General features: G+C 50.1%; 1 protein-coding gene across 2 annotated transcripts; it reads left to right on the forward strand.

The window, feature by feature from the left end:
• Positions 1-422: 422 nt before the first annotated feature.
• Positions 423-16,349, forward strand: SCARB2 (scavenger receptor class B member 2). Of its 2 annotated transcripts, XM_051769403.1 has the most exons (13): positions 423-618; positions 4,381-4,538; positions 7,860-8,007; positions 9,151-9,339; positions 10,061-10,152; positions 10,391-10,510; positions 11,049-11,227; positions 11,420-11,538; positions 12,181-12,254; positions 13,369-13,420; positions 14,046-14,204; positions 14,334-14,404; positions 15,451-16,349. In XM_051769403.1, the coding sequence occupies exons 1-12, from the start codon at positions 502-504 to the stop codon at positions 14,361-14,363; spliced, it is 1,437 nt and encodes a 478-aa protein (XP_051625363.1). In that variant the 5' UTR covers positions 423-501; the 3' UTR covers positions 14,364-14,404; positions 15,451-16,349. The 2 variants fall into 2 exon arrangements, with proteins under 2 accessions (XP_051625363.1, XP_051625362.1); XM_051769402.1 differs by lacking the exon at positions 14,334-14,404.
• Positions 16,350-16,925: the final 576 nt, after the last annotated feature.

Below are 16,925 nucleotides of genomic sequence, written 5' to 3' on the forward strand. Positions count from 1 at the left end.
GGGGAGGGAACTGACTCATGGGTTTGGGAAACGCTAATGCTGCTGGAAGCTCGGTGATGGCACAGGAGCCCTTTGGCAGCTGAAATGCGTTGTATTGTGGCATAATCCGATCCCTGGGAAGCTTCACGTCCCCTACAAGTTTTTCCCTAATAATCTGGCCGGAGAATTTTTTTCCTCTCGTTTCCCAGCGAAGCCCGTGACGATGCACGGAGCGAGGCGCACTAGCAGCTCCCGTCGCCGGCACACGGGAAGATTCCGGCTGTGCCAGGGCCGGCGGGCAGGAAGCAAACCTTCAGTTCTTTCGGGATACATCCAGCCTTTCCCGGCGAGCCGGGAGAGCATCCCCCGGGAGAGCCGCGGTCCACCCCCAGCCCCGCGGGGCGGAGGCGGCGGCTCCTCCCGGCGCGGGCAGGCGGGGCCCGGTGTCCGCCCGCCCCCGGAGCCGGCGCCCGGCGGAGCTCGGGGTGTCCCCGTTCGGCGGCGACAGCAGCAGCCGCAGCCATGAAGTCGCTGTGCCTCGTCACCGTGGGGGTCCTGGCCATGACGCTGCTCATCGCCAGCATCTCCCTGCTGGTAGCGCACGTCTTCCAGACGGTGGTGGATCTGCAGGTGAAGCAGGTGAGAGAACACGGCCGCGCGCCCGCCCCGCTCCTTGTTTACCGCCTTATTCCCGCTGAAAATAGCCCTGGGAGGGAGGGAGCGGGCTGGCTCCTTCCTTGCACCAGCCGTGGTTGGGTGAGCAGGAGCATCCTCGGGCAGTGAACACCCCCGTGCCCAGTGACAGCCCCCCCCGGGCAGTGAGCCCCCCTTGCCCTGCACCACCCGGCTGGGCTGGGGCTCGGGCTCAGAATGGAGCTCACAGTGCACTGGCCCCTGGGCTGAGTAGAGATTGGGTGAATATGCATAAAAATCAGCCCTCTCGAGGCTGTGGTGCAGCAGCTGTAGCGAGGAGGCCTCTCCAGAGCAGGAGCACATAGGGGGAGCAGGGGACACCTAAAGCACCCTTCCTTTTTGCCATTCCTGTTATAGATTTCTTGCAGCCTGCTCTGCTGCTCCGTTTACAGCTGCCTCTGGAGCACGGCCAGAGGTGCCATGGGCTGAAGCACGTGGTGTCTCTCAGGCTGGGTGATGGCAGCAAGGCATTGCACCCTGTTGTTCTACGCCTGCGGACATCCATCCTGGCCTTGCTGGGGGTGCAGAGCCCTGCACTGTTCCTGCTCTGCCTAGGCTTTTGTTCCTCTCCCAGAGTGGCTCTGTGCATTTATCCAGTGATCCAGTGAGGAGGGTCAGCTCTGTTAGGAACTCCCTGTGTAAATAAACAATTATTTCTCTTCCTGGCCTGAGGAATATCATCTTGGCTCTTCTTCTGACAGAGAGACCAGCACTGCGAACAAAAGCAGGGGTTTGACAAGTGCTATCCTCTTAACTGGTGACCAGATCACCTGTGATCTCCTAACCTACTGTTCTTCCCTTTGGGCCGTGGACAGGGAGTATTTCCTGCCACAGAAACTGTGTTGTCTTAACTTAGATCAGTTTGGGTTTAGTGCCATTTTAGGTCGGCAGTGAGCTTACAGCAGGTCGTGGCGCTTTGAGATGTGCCCGTAAACTTCAGCACAGCTCCATCTCCCAGGCCTTGGCTCTCCTTGGGAAGGAGTCTGCCATCCTCTGCATCCCAGAATTCTGCTGTCAGGTCTGTTTCATCCAAAGAGCAGCGGGGTGAGAGCGGTGGTTTGGTGTAGGACTGCCAGGAATTAGGTGTGATCCTCCTTACGCGCATTATCTCCTGGCTGCTGCTCCTTCCCCGGAATGGGGGGTTATGTAAGAGCAAGTTGGTGTTCGCTCAGCAGGGCTTTCAGTAATGCAGGATAAAGTTTCCAGAGCTCAGTCCTTTCCTGCTTGCTGCTCTCCGGCTCGTCCTGGCATAGGTCTGGATTGCAGGGAATGAGGCATGCTGGCTCCCCCGCCGACTGCCTGCTGGCCTTTTCCAGGATCCACACCACACACAGGCTGTGGAAGTGCAGCTCACAGCCCCAGAGCAGTGTGCTCCCAGTCACTCTGCTGATCCGGCTGCTTTCCACATGTGCTTTATCCCACATGAGCTTTTCCTCATTTGTGTGCAGTCTAGAAAGCTGCTGTCTCTTGTGTAACCTCGTGTGTAAGCTTAGAAAACCTTGTGCAAATAGACAAATCTCAATTTGCCTTTGAACTGGGGCAAAACCTCAGCTTTTGCAAGCAGTTCCTGTTCCTTTGAGGGCTTTCCCAGCCGTCCTGAAGCAGAGCTGACTCGCAGGGAAGGGCTGTCTGTGCAGTTTCAAGTGCAGCTGAAGTGCAAGACTTTATTTTGGAGCAGCTGGAGCCCCTGTGTGTCCAAACCCAGCACCTGTGAACCACTGAGGATGGCTCTGCTTTCAGCAGGGGGTTGTGTACAGCACCCTTTCCAGCCAAAGGCAGGATCTTGGATACAGAGGGGGTGTGGGAAGAGTGGGAAATCCAACCAGGTGCCAGACTTCACATCCCTTTTAAAATCCCCAGGCAGATGTGTAGTGACAAGGACAGTGGGAGCACCTTTCCCAGAAGGTGTTCAAATCATGCCAACTTACTCTTTGTTTTATTTGCAGTTTTATTTTTGTGAATTAAAAGTGCCATCCCAGATCGGGTGTCCAATACCTGTTTGTTATCAGGGGCTAGCACCTGAAACTCCAGAAAATAATGGGAAAGAACCTATAATGAACAAGAATAAATCAGCTGCCCCTAGGAGAAAGGCCTTCTCCACAAGGTTGCCTTGTTCTCTCTGTTGGGTAGATGCCTATGTATTTGTTGCAATAAATATGCTCTTCATGAATATAACCTAATATTTTATATAGATGGATATGCTGTTCGGAACACTTAACTAATCACCTTAAAAAGTTGCAGTTAAATTCTGTCAAAGATGAAGACATGAAAGCACATCTTGGAATTAAAATGTTTTGGAGTTCCAGGGGAAAAAAATGTGAAATTTAATAGAATGTTCAGTTTCCCACCATCGCTACCAGTAAGTTGTATTTGGGTGGGGAAGCTCCCTTTTCATTTCCTGTGTGTGAAGAACAGTCAAGACAAGGAAACACCGGTGAATAAGAGAGCTGCAAGTTCAGGGCTGGCTGGTAAATGCAGCCAGCAGGAAGGATGCTTTGCAACACTGGAGATGAGCATGGACTCCACTCGTGAAGGAGAAGCCCTGATGTGCTTGTAATATCATGTGAGAGACCCAAATATCCCTGGTAACAGTTGGTGGAGTTTTTGGGAGTCAATCTGAACCAGCTCTAAATACATTAATTTTTGTGATGTGCACAGAATACATGGGTTTTAATCCTTAGGGGAAACCAGTCTGCAAATGCAAAGTGCCACCAGCTGGGTCGGCTTTCGCTGCCATTCAGCAATAGTCCTGCCATCTCAAGCTCCTGCCAATAAGTTTGTCTTTGAAACAGTCTTCTCTTTATCTAATCCTTCAAAATTAAGGTCTACACAGAGAGAAAATGGCGTCTTAAGTGGGAAGGCCAAGAATGAGTCCTGAGGCAACTGTGGCTGATAAGACCCCATCAACAGTGACCAAGAGCTGGCAGCTGCCCAGCCTGCCCTGCTTTTGAGCTTCCACTTACAATATTTGACTTGTTTGCTCTGAAGAATAAAAAGAACAAGTGTTGATGAGACCCATTTAATTGCAAATCATTTCCCCCCCCCCTTTCTTCCGCCTACAGGTGATGTGGTTTTCAAAGACAGAGTTTTCATTGTGCCTATTCCTGGAAATTCACTCTGTGAGCCAGATTTCACTTCGTGACCACTGCAGCAGTACCAGTGTTATTACTGGGTGAAAGGCCTTGATTTTGGTGGTGGTGATGCTTCATGTTTGGGGTGAATTTGTCTAAAATGGGATGATAATGAAATGAGGGATTGAGGCCTGTGTTATGGAGCAACATGACAGGAGTGTTTGTGACTTTCTGTATAACTTGTATATGCTGATAGATGAGGGAATTAGTCTTTCATTTCTCAAGTGCTTCTGTTATAAAACAATGATTTATAGCTTTGCTTTTGTAGGGCCACGTTTTATTGATTACAGAATAGAGTGACAGACTGTGGGTCTGGAGATGCATGTGCTGCCATTGCTGTAGGAAAGTAATTAAAGGCAGAGGGCAAAGAATCTTGGCCCTATTCCAAGACCTTGGAAAGGTATGAATCGTAGGACACGTACAGGAAAGGAGTTTCTGTCACTTGCAGGTTTTCCTCTGAAAAACAAAGCCTGATTGCTTTGGAGACAGAATCTCACGGAATTCCTCCCTTTCCTGTAAATATCACCCAGCATCTACATCAGCATTAACAGCTAATCTGTCTTTTCTCTTGTTCCAGGGGACAGTATTGAAGAATGGCACAGAAACCTTTGAAGCCTGGGAGGACCCTCCTCCCCCAGTCTACATGCAGTTCTACTTTTTTAATGTGACAAATCCTTTGGAAGTGCTCCAAGGTGCTAGTCCTCTTGTAGAGGAAATAGGACCATACACCTACAGGTAGGACCCTTTCACTGTTTTCAAGTGTCATGAAAGCTGTTGTGTGTGAGGAAGCCAAAAGGTGGGATCCAGAACGCTTGGGATCCCATTCTAGGAGAAAACCTAGCTGTTAATGTGGGAGGGAAAGCTGATCCAGGGGGGCATGGTCACACCCCACCCAGCCAGCACTGACACTTGCAGCCAGTTGCAGATGAAGCCAGTGACTTCTGTCAGATTTTGGGCAAGGTTTTGCTGGTGTGCTGCTGTTCCTCAGCTGCTGAACGAAGAGGAAGCTGTTTGCATCCTGGCCTGCTGTCTTGTGAGAGGAAAAACAGTTGGGTGGTGTTTGAGAGTCTGGGGAGAGGAGTGTTGCATAAAAAGAGTGTGACTCCTGCTCACTCAGGAATTAGTTCCCAGCCAAAGTTGCGCAATCCACGTTGGTGAAATGCGGCCAGAGAAGCAGTTGGAGTGGTGCTTCAGGGATCTTCCTCAGCCAACCCTCACTGTAAAACCTGCTTAGGTTTTAGAGTTGTCTTTTCCTAAGCTGCAAAATGACCAGAATCTGTTGGTATTTCAAAAAAATGCTGGGGAACGAAAGCAAGAGCCTTGGTTCTGCAGTATCTCCTGCCTTTCCGTTTCTTCCCTCCCACACCTCAGCTTTGTTTCTGCCTCTGCCAACAGTCCTTTCCCCTGTCTCCTCTGCATTCCAGTCCTGTGTCTGTTTAGGCCTGGCAAACTCCACGTGGTACGTTGGCAAAATCCCTGGTGTTACATAAACCATTAGAGCCGGAGAAAAGATCCACAAGCTCTCAAGTTCCTAAATTTTTCCTTAGGTGTGTGTAGTGTAACACTGGTCCTTGGTCAGCAGTGCACTCTCTGTGTCTGGAGGATAAACAGGGGCAGCTCCAGGGCTAACAGAACTGCAGGAAAACACACAGGCTGGTGCTCAGTCCCTTTGCCAGCTGCTTCTTTCCCCTTTCCTCAGCTCCCAGTCTGTGCCGGCTGTCCCGCATAGCCCGGTCTGGGAAGCTGCACCTTATCCATGAAGGAGCATCATGGGATGGATGGGGCTGGTGGTGTGCTGGCCGGGTTGGGCCGTGCCTGAGGGAAGGCCCAGCCTAAGCTTGGTTTGCTGGGAGAGTCTTTCCCTGCATCCCACGCCACAGCCCCAGCTGTTTGTGTGTTTGTGGGAGGGAGGGAGGGAGGCTGCGCATTCCAGTTGCTTCTGGCTTGTTTGCTTAGCATGACATGTCTGGACAGGATCCCCTGGTGCTGTGCTCTGTCTGATAGAGGAAAGTTAGGAAGTGGAGCGCCCTTTTCCAGCAGATCCTTTAATCCCTGCCTAGCTGTCGCTGCAGCAGCCTGTCAGCAGTGGGTGGGAGGAGAGGAGGCGTGTGGGAGCAGAGGGAGCAGGGAGGGATGGTGCAGCCATACTGCACGCTGGAGCCAGGGAATAAATACCCAGCTGCTCTCACAGGCCCCATGTGGCAAAGCACTAAAGATTCATTTAGGTTTAGCATGTGGCAGAACACCCCATGAAGCTCATGGCTCCGTGTTTTTACGAACCAGGGTGTTTGGGAAAGGCTGGAAGTGAACTGGGCCAGAGAAGCAGAGGAAAAACATCCGGTGAGCGACAGAGAGGAGGTGGGAGGCCTCAGTGGAGTCTCTTCCTGCAGCTCAGAGTTTTGACCAGTGTACATTGCAAAGCAGTTGGTGCAGGGGTAGATTCTGTAACAAAAATGCAGTCCTGCTGGTGTTTTTAAATCATGGAAGTTGAATTGGCAGCATGTAAAACAACTAATTATAAAGTGCAAGCTGCTTATCTGCCTGAGCCTGCTGAGTCCCAAAGAACGCTGGAATATTGTCTGGTCTTGCACACATTTACAGCTTTCTGTCTTTAATATCTGAGAGCCTCCTACTCGTATCCCTCATCAGGGAGTATTATTTTCCTCTCCAGAGCTGGAAACGTGTCTCAGGTTACCCCCGGCCTATTTTAGGAAGGCATTTCACAACTGTCCATTTCCATCCCCTCAGTTCCAGCCCTGGGGTATAAAATAGATTGCTGTCCAAATCAGGTTGCCAGACCAAAATGTTGCTGGGTGGCAGGGATGCTGAAAGGGGTAGATACGCTTTTTGGGTAAGGAGGATGGGAAGTGGTTGGTTTCTAACAACAATAGTTCTGTGGGCCTTTCCAGTTTGCTTTCAATTTGAAGGACTGGAGCAGGGTAATGCAGCCTCTTGTGAAGCTGCATTGCTGGATGTGGTGCAGCCAGGATAGAATCTGGGATCTGAACTGAATGCAGAACAGCAGAACACAGGGGCTGGCACAATAATTCACTCTCACGTCTTGTGACTTGACGTTTACCCAGGCAGCAAAGCAACGAGCAAGTCGCTCTTGAGTGAGTGCAGGGTTAAGAAATACAGGGTATTGCTCTTCATGTGGGTGCCATGAGCAGCCAGCCTTTTGCCATTTCTCTTTTGGGGTTTGCTGGAGACACGTGTGTGGCTCATGCTGAGCCCGAGCCAACCTGTTCTGCAGAACTTCAGACTTCTTGTTGGTAGAATGGTAATGGCAGTGAAAATTGAATTATGCTTCTGACATGTGTTTCGAGGTAATTAAGGCCTGACTTCCTCATTAAGCCAGCAGGTAGCAGTTGATGTTTCTTGCCAATTGGACTGGTTTGTCAGCAATCCTGAGTTCTGTTCTGCTGTCTGAATACTTAGACAGGAACAGCAGCAACCTCCCAGGCCATGGGGAGCGCACAGCAAAAATGCAGTCGACTTTCTCTCGTGTCCAGGATTCCTGCCTGAGAATTAGAGGAGAAGAACTAAAATGAGTGTTGCTCTGTGGTTGTGTTACATGTCAGCCCAGAAGTCCTAGTGCCTAGTGCAGTGAATCCAGCTGAAAGATTCTGGTAGGTTCTTAGGTCAGGGCACTGAGACTTACTTGGAGCCTGCATCTGCCTGGGAGTGAATTATACCTGCAGCAAAGAGGCAAAAAATTCATTTTCAAACTGTACTTCAAGGGCAGTCCCCTATATGATGCCTCCAAATCCTTCTGTACCATCTGAAATTGTTCTCCTTACTTGGAAGTTTTTAAAGATGAGGCAGAAATATGAAATGGAATTAACACATGGGGTGGCATTTTTGGAAGTGCCCCATGAGGTCTGACTCAGCTCACTCTGACACAACGAGGAGTTTGTGTCAGTGAGGGAACCTACTCCCAAAGCACTGAAAATCCCACCCTTTCTGTGCTCAGAGCACTAGAATAGCCATAATTTAATTGCAGTTAATGCTGTGGGTACTTGTTTAACTTGATTAGAGAACTCTCTTGTTTTTCAGAGAATACAGGCCAAGAGTCCACGTTCAGTTTTTGGACAATGGGACCAAAGTGTCTGCCCTGAACCCAAAGACTTACGTATTTGAACCTCAGAAGTCAGTCGGAGACCCTGAAGTGGACCTGATCAGAACAGTAAATATTCCTGCAGTGGTGAGTTCTCTTTCATTCCTGCTTGGAAATCATCCTGGCACACTTCAGAAGGAGCAGCTCCTTGCTTCATCCTGTCCCTTGCCTTTGTGGTAGATAAGTGGGATTGGAGAACAAGAGAGGCAGCTCGTGTCTGGGGCAGGTGCCGCTCTCAGTTTTGGGTTGGGCTGTTGTGGGGTTCTTATTTTGTTCCTCCCTCCCCTCACAGCTCTGCAGGGTTGGTGCTGAGAGCTGGCAGAAATCAGGCTTGCTGGTTTGCCATGAGTAAGTGAAACTAGGGAATTTGCAGTGTCAAGTGCTTAGGAGGATCTTTGACTTCTGAATGGGAAGCTTAGGAATGCCCGGGGGTATGTTGTCAAAATTGCAGAAGTTGCCTCCAAGTCTGCTGCTCAAACTGAAACAAAACCACAGCAGAGGAGTTTCAGACAGGGCTGGATGAAAAGGACCTCTCAGAGTGAAATGAAGGTTAAAAGATGCACCCCTAAATCGTGTTAGGTGAAAGAAAGTGTCAATTTGGTGAGCAGAGGCAGACCATTATTCTGGTCTCAGACAGGATTAGCATGAGAACAAGCAGATCTAAAGCTGTCACTGCTTCCCGAGGAAATCAGACTGTACTCAAATACTCAGGTGTGTGACTAAGCCTTTACTCCCCATCCCAGTTTAATTTACTTCAGTTGCAGGCTAGTCATTTCTACTTTTTCCCCAGCCTTGCCAAAAATGTCTGATTTTATGAATGGCTACAAAAATGCCCTGGATACAGTCGTAGATAGGACTCAGCTTACTGAAAGTTGGAGACGGTGCAGACACTGTGTTTTCAGTTCCTCCCAGGCATCTCAGTGGTGGTCAGGATTATCTCTCCTTCAGATTTTTGGCTGGGATGTGCTAGGATGGCACAGGATGTAACAGGCAGCAGAAGAGCTACAGGTTGGTTTACCCAAAGAAATGCCCTTCTTTCGTTACTGCTTTCTTAAAGCCATGTTGTAAAATGACATTGTCAGCTGGGAAGGAAATAAACGTTTGCATTTTGGGGCAGTGAGTATCCTGAGACGTGTGCGGTGCCGAAGCGTGCCTGCCTTTGGCTGCAGCTGGTATGACTTGCTGCCCAATAAACCTGACCGTGGCTCCCTCGTTCCAACCCCCTGGCAGACTGCCATGGAGTGGACCAGGTCGACCCCTCTTCAGTTTGCCACGGAGGTGCTGCTGCTGCTGTACCAGGAGTCGCTGTTCACCGTGCGCAGCGTCCACGAGCTGCTGTGGGGCTACAAGGACCGGCTCCTGTCCACCATCCACGTCCTGCACCCCGAGATCGACCCCGTCTTCGGGCTCTTCAATAAGGTACCCGAACGGCCAGGCCTGATGGTGCTTTAGATGGGGAGCAGTGCCACTGTTACAGAGTCACTGTGGTCAGCCAGCTGGGAGGGACGTGCCTGGACTGCAGCTGCAGGGGTAGCAGGATGTTCCCTCTTCGGTTTGGCTGTGTCTGGGCACTGGCTGTGAGTGTTTTATCTGTTTATACACTTTATCAGGTATGGATAAGCTTTCCAAGGGCAAACCCTTCCACTGTTGCCTGGATAACATGGGCCTTGTGGGGCTGGTTGTGCAAACTCCTAGAAGATTTTCCTGACTAATTTCCTTAGTAATGCATTGAAATTGGATGTTATTTCTGTGCTGAAGCCATTTTGGTCCAGTCCCCACGTGATTTTGGGTTGTGGGGACTCCTCGTTTCTCAGAGATGTCTGCAGTGCTCAGGTTATTTTCTGTGGGGTTGTTTTCTTGCTGAGGGCTGTTTTTTCAGGGCCAGTTTTCAAAGGGAGAAAAGGCTCATCTGGTGTTGTATTTCCTGCCCTTGGGAGGTGTAAGAACCTTGCCCAGTCGCTTCCACATCATTCATGTTCAAGGTGGAGTTCAATGATCTGCACAGACCTCAGGGGGAGTCCATTGCTCCCGGGGTGGATTTGAAGTGATGGCATCTCAAACTCCTGCCAGCCCCTTGCAGTGGCCAGCCAGGTGTCACAGGATGAGTGGAGGGACTGAAAACTCCTGCCTCTGTTTGCAGATGAATGGAACCGATGATGGAGAATATGTGTTCCTGAGTGGGGAAACAAACTACCTAAACTTCTCCAGGATTGTGGAGTGGAAAGGAAAAGAGTAAGTTTTTCAGCGTGGTGTGGCCTCTGTCAGAATCTGCCCCTTGCTTGCCTGGCACCAGTTCAAAGAGGCTGGAGATGCAATTTAAACCCATTTTAATCCCTTTTCTTGTTAGCAGAGCTGAGATAAGAGGACTCAGCGCTGTGCGGGTCTGATTCTCGTTTGCCAAGAGCTGGCATTGCCTGACCACTGCACAAAGATCTTTTAGCCCTTGCTGTCTTTTCTTCCTTTTCTTCAGGTCCCTGAGCTGGTGGACAACAGAGGCGTGTAACATGATCAATGGCACAGATGGGACATCCTTTCACCCGCTGATTAGCAAAGATGAGAACATTTATATCTTCTCTTCTGATTTCTGCAGGTGAGGAGAACACACCTTAAGACTTTAAAGCAGAGCATTTATATCCATTTCTCCTGAGGTTTGTTGTTTAGACTGGTGTTTTTCCTTCCGTGATTTCATTTAACAGTTGTGTTGTGAGGGATGAGAGTGTTACAACAAAAAAAAAACCCAATCTGCAGCAAGTTAAGGATGTGCTATTTCAAAAGGAAGATAAGGGGAAAATTTTGAAGCTGAGTGGAAAGACAGACTGGACTGCCTTGCAAGGCTAGTAACAAGGGGAATGGAAGGATTTATGTGAACCTTCTTTCCTCCAAAATCTTCCTCTGTGCCCTGCTTTTTTTAGAGAACCCACTTTGCCCTCTTCAGAGATTCATGCCTTGATGCTGTTTAAAATGCAACAAGAAGCAGAAAATCCTGGTGTTTCCTTCCTTATGTTCCACCTTGTCTCCTCCCTCGCCCGTTCCCCGGTCTGTGGAGAACAAAACCGACCCAAAATTAGATGTGTGTTAGCCTGAACTCAGGACTAGCCAAACCTGGGCCTGGCTTTGCTTCCTTTCAGGTCTCTGTACCTGGTGTACGACAGCTCGGGAGCCGTGGCGGGCGTCCCCACCTACCGCTTCGTGCCCTCCTCCATGGTCTTTGCCAACACCACGGTGAACCCGGACAACGCCGGGTTCTGCATCCCGCCGGGAAACTGCCCCGGCACCGGGGTCCTCAACGTCAGCATCTGCAAGCAAGGTGTGTCCCCAGGGAAAACTTGGCCTGTCCTGGAGACAAGGAGCTGCTGTTGGTTTTGTAGCTCCAGAATGGGCTCTTCCCTGCGCTGTAAATGGCACAGTGGCAACAGTTCTGAGGCCCTCAAAGACTTCCCTGAAACCTGCTCTGCCTTTTTTTCTTTAGGTGGTGACTTTCTGTGTTTTCTCATTCCAGGTGCTCCGATATTTCTGTCAGCTCCACATTTTTACCAAGCGGATCCAAAGTTTGTAGAGGACATACAGGGCATGCATCCCAGAAAGGAATACCATGAGACTTTTCTGGACATCAATCCTGTAAGTGCAGCCTTTTTTTCAAGGGTTCTGTGGACGAATCCAAGCACCTCCTTGGATGGTGTGTATGGATTGTAGTCCCATTGACCTCAAGGAATCTGTACCAGTTGCATGATGCTGGATGGAAAGGGAGAATCCCTCTGGGCAGTTTGGGTCAGCTGTCCTGTCCCTGTCCCCTCCCAGCTTCTCACTCACCCTCTCTGCCTCTGGGAAACACAAAAAAACCTTGAGGCTGTGCAAGCACAGCTCAGCAATCACTAAAACATCCCTGTGATGTCCTGCTACCCAGCTACTATGGAGCAAGTGAATTCTCTCCCAGCTAAAACCAGTACCACGGTGACCTCTACGCCCACACACACACACACACACACACACACACACACACACACACACACACACACACGAATGTGGGTCGAGGAAAAGAGCACAGCCATGACCTGCCTGGCTCACAGAAACAGTGCTCTGACTCATCGAGCTGTTATGTGCGGCTAAAGCGGGAGGAAATTCCACAGTTCTCCTCTCGAGGTCTAGTGCAGATGCTGCTGGGTGTCTGGTTTGGTGCCAGGATCTTGCTGTGTTCTCGCAGTTCTTATTCTTTCGTGTTTACTCTTGGTTTTTTTGACGCTGATCTCTGTTGTTCCCCAGCTGACAGGGCTCGTCCTGCGGGCAGCCAAGCGCATGCAGATCAACGTTCACGTCAGAAAACTACCTGAGTTTTTGTAAGTGTTCCCTGCTGCCTGGGGGGTGTCTCAGGGCTGATCTGGCATTCAGAATTAATTCCTTTTGCAGTGCCCAGATGGAATATTGGTTGGAGAGAGCAGGTGTGAGAGAGGGAAATCCAGCTGAATCTCAGTTACAAGAGGCAGTGTCCTCTCTTCCCACAGATCCAGTAGATTTTTCAGTTCCAGCTGCAGAGTAAAGGCAGTATTCAAGAAGGGCAGGTAGATCGGGTACAGAGAAGTGTCTTGCCTGTAACTGCATTGGTATCAGAGAGAGAAATCTTTGCACTGCAGCTTTGGCAGTCAGGACAATCCTGCAAATGGGAACAGTGTAGAATCCCAGGTCACATGTGAGTAAAAATCCCCATTTTTATTTGATAGCAAGTGTGCTCTGCCGGTTTTCTGGGTGTCCCAGTGTGAGGGGCATGTCCCCAGATTGCAGCTCAGCTGTGCAGAAACACAGTCCCCTTCATCCTATGTCTTCCTGACACCTTGTTTTATTTGTCACTGGTGCTGTGTGGCAGCTATTCCTCCTACTCAGCTGATGTTTACTGGCACAGCTTGGCTATAACAACTAAAAAGCATTTTATCTGGCCAAACCCCTTAGGAGAGTCAGAGATGTTCCTTCAGAACAGCAGCACCTTGTTTCCTAGTGCCCAGGAGCTTCCACAGTAACAACTTCTGCCTGAGCTGGGATTCCATGTGTGCCAAATGTTGAGGGATTTTTGCTGCTGTGCCCGTGTTGCTTGGACAATAGTTCCTGTGTTTTACAAAAAGGAGTAACCTCCAACGTCAGCTTAGCTTCACATTCCTGCTGCCTGGCACAGATCTGTCACTCAGTTAGGAATGAACTCCGTGTGGATCCCTCTCATTCTCTCCCCACCAAATCCCCAAAAATGCCACTGCTCCAAATCCAGAACGTGTGATTCACCTCGGAGACTGAAGCTGTTTTACCCCAGTAAGGGAGGTAAAAGCCAACGATAAAAACAAACAGCTCAGAGGTTTCTTAGGGACACTTTCCTCATTCACTGTTCTATCATAATCTGTCTCACAACCCTCGAGCCGAAAAGCTTCCAAACCGTAATTTTTGGTTGTTGTTTTATTTTTGACGCAGTGAAACGGGCAACATCCGAACTCTGGTTTTCCCAGTGATGTACATAAACGAGGTAAATAGCTCTGTCCTGGCCTGGCAGCCTTGTGTTTGTGCTTGCAAAAACGCCCTCTGTGAGCCAACCAGAAAAGAAAATGCTGCTTTCCTTGTTGTTTTATACAGCGACAGGTAGGAAGATGTTGCTGTTTCTTATCTAACACCCTCCTGCTGCTTGTTGACCATAGTATTGAGCTCAGCCCTGCAAAACACCCTCAGTCAGACATTCCTTTTGGTTTCAAAGGAACTGGCCACGAGGAGAAGGGGGGAATTCACAAGATAACATCTTTTTTTGATCCCTCTTTTGTGAATGTTCCTGTGCTGTGGTTAGACCACTGAATTAATTGGATTCAGGGAGGACTCTAGGGGACTACTTTTCATGATGCACACCAATATTCCAGGCCTGTATTAGTCCATTCCTAATCCAAAAGTTAAACATCCCAGTTTTCCTTGGAAATACAGACCAGGGGATCCCTCTGGCCCCTGGAAGAATTCTTGGAAGGGGAGAGAGTATGTCAGGACGCGATGAAGCAGTGGTGGAGAGCTGTGGGAATGTTGTTTCCCTGCCCTTCGCAGAAGTGATCTTATATAAAGAACAGAAATAAGTTCTTTCTCTTTTTTTCTTCTTCATCTCTCTGCTCCAGAGTGTTCTGATCGATGAGGCCTCTGCCAGCAAACTCAGGCACGTCCTGCTGGAAGCCAGTGTTGTAACTGGAATCCCCTTCGTAATCATGGCTCTAGGGATTGCCTTTGGGATAGTTTTTACCGTGCTGGTGTGCAGGTCCCGGGGGACAAGCGAAGAGGTAAGAAGCACTTGAACTTCCTTACTGCCCATCTGCCTGTATTTGATTTCCTTTTGGTTGATTTGACCCGTTTGGTGTCTCTCTGCACGCGTTTTTATATGTTGTTTTTGTTTAAAATGACCTTTCCAGGGAGGGGAAGTTTTAATAGACTCAGAATAAACGCGCCAAAGCAAAGGAATGGAGTTAATCTAAGAAACCTGGTAAGGCAGGTCGTGTGTCTGTGCCTAATTCCCCTGCCAACAGCAGTGAAAAAATAAACCAGCCTGTCTAGAGGACCCTGAGGGATAACATGCAAAAATCTGAGGGCAGATTCAGTTGGCAGTCTGTCAGTGTTCTCAGTAGAAGCAGCTGTGTTGTGCCAGTGGATTGTTTCTGAATTTATGTCCAAAAGGACAGCTGAATTTCACAGACAGCAGCCTGTAGAGAGTTTTCTCTGAAGAGTTTGTAAATCAGTTTTTCTGTGACAGAAAAGTTCTGTCACAAGGTGACACACTGGCATTAACGTGCTTGTCAGGGTGAAAGCTGGTGCTAAAATTTCACCCTAACAGGCAAGTCAGTGGGGTTCAGATGACACAAACTGTGGAGCCTTTGTTTAGAGAAGTACTGGGTACTCTAGGAGGCTGTTTTGTCCTTGTAGTTGCTGTGGGCTTAGTGTGGTCTTGTGTGTTTAGTGTTCCCTGAGTGCTGCCTTAAAACCTCCAGAGCACCCAGCCACCCCTCTGGATCATTGGGTCCCATCACATCCCAGTGGAACTGTACTCCAGGCTCCTTTACAGGAGAGGCTGGTCCTTTTTCCTTGGAGCTTTGAAGCCTGCCTGTGTTATCAGCACCTCAGAGAATCAAACTGTGCCATTGCCCGAGGCCTGCCCCAAGCATTCCTGCCCCACCCTACATGTACAGCTCTCCTGGATGTGCTGGAATGCTCCAGGGGGATCAAAATGACAAAGGGGCACCTACATTCCATGTTTTTTCTGCTTTGCTTTAGTTGCTTTTCCTGCAAATAAAGGTAATTCAGCAGTTTGTAGCTCTCCTTGTGATCCCCTGGGTGGTTCTGGCCTTCTGTCCTCTGTCAGGTGCTAGAGCAGGTACCTGCCCAAGCTGCCACCCACCCTCTGGTGCTTTTTAAGGAAATTGTACTTAGCAGTAGGAGCCAAGAGCTTTTCCCTTCCCTGCCTGGGGTCTGGGCAGCCCAGCTGGAGGCACTGTCGTGTGCCACCTTTAAACTGCTGTGGTTTTTCTCTTCCAGAGTACTGAGGAGGAGAGGTCCCCGCTCATCAGGACGTCTTAGTAGATTTTCTTTACCATGTGAGCTTGGAGAATGAACTCTTAGAGCTGAGCTAACACCAACTACCACTTCCCAGCATGTCCCCTGCGGAGACATGGCCGTGTCCACATCACTTTTTGTGGGACAGAGCTGGAAGAGAACCCGCCCCGTCAGCCAGGGAGGAGGCTTTTCTCGCCAGCTGCTTTAAAACTCCATTTTAAAACTGCTCCAGACCCTGCTTTTCTCACCCCTGCCCTCTGTGTGTACGCATGGGGGGCCATAACCACTGTGTGGGCGGCAGCACACCGGCCTCATTCCCTACGGAAACAACACGGGAAGCCTCTGCAAACAGCCCTCTGGGAACACAGCAGGCTCCTGCGTGGCCCGGGGACAAGGGACAGTCCTGCTGGTGGTGTCTCTGCTGTAACTTAGTCCCGAGTGTTTGTTACTCATGTCCTTTACAGCACTGGTGTGTCACTAACCCCAGCCAGAACTTTGTGCAGCGCCGGCGGCTCCGGGTGGAACCAGACGGCTGGAAACGCTTTTCCACACCCACCTCCCGGCTGTCCCCGCCGTGCATGTTCGCCAGGCTTTCGTCCTTGGGGGTTGGGGTTGTCCTTCAGCTTAGAAACCCACGGCTCGGCGTTGTTCCTGGGGCGGGGGGGCCCAGAGCTGGGGGTTTGGCCTGGGGGTTTGGGGTGAACTGGGCATGTTTGGGATGGGAGCAACCCTTCCGTGTTAAACATGGACGGGGGCCCGGCAGCTCCTCGCACTGTTTTTTACTTGTCAAGCACAAACTTGTTTTAAAAATCACAAGTGTTGTTGGGTTTTTTTTCTCCCCGCCCCTCCAATTAAAAGACTGTTCTCGTGTGTTTCCATTAGACAGTGAAACGTGTTTTAAAAAGGTGTTATTGTCTTATGACCAGGGGCATTTGGGGTTTGCACTGGTTGGGTTTGGGGGGGTTGTCCTGGTTTGTGCTCCGGTGTTATCCCTGCGAGGTTGGTGAGAGGCTGGAATGGAATTCCCGGAGAAGCTGTGGCTGCCCATCCCGGCGACTGCCCAAGGCCAGGCTGGACGGGGCTTGGAGCAACCTGGGATAGTGGGAGGTGTCCAAAGGAATGGTGCCGGGAGGGGGACAGCGGGAACTGTGTTTCCAGAGGGAGAGAATCCAGGGAATCCCGCGGGAGGGGACGCAGGGATGGGGAAATCCCGGCCTGGGGCGATCATTATTTTCGCCCGCGCGATCATTTTTAATCCCTGTTCAGCCCAAAGAAGGGCATTTTCTCCCTTCGATACACGGGGGAAAGAGCTGTTTGGGTTTATTACCGTTAATTAGCCCTTTATTTCCCTGTCTCCCATGGTACAGTCCCCCGTCCCGTCCCCACCCCCTTCCGCCCTACAGCCAGCTGGCGCGCGCCGATTACGTAAGCAGCCGGCGCCCGCGCGTCGCGTCGCC

Source organism: Manacus candei, unplaced genomic scaffold (assembly GCF_025592945.1).
Source record: "Manacus candei isolate 608988 ecotype Guabito, Panama unplaced genomic scaffold, ASM2559294v1 h1tg000107l, whole genome shotgun sequence".
Lineage (NCBI taxonomy): Eukaryota > Metazoa > Chordata > Aves > Passeriformes > Pipridae > Manacus > Manacus candei.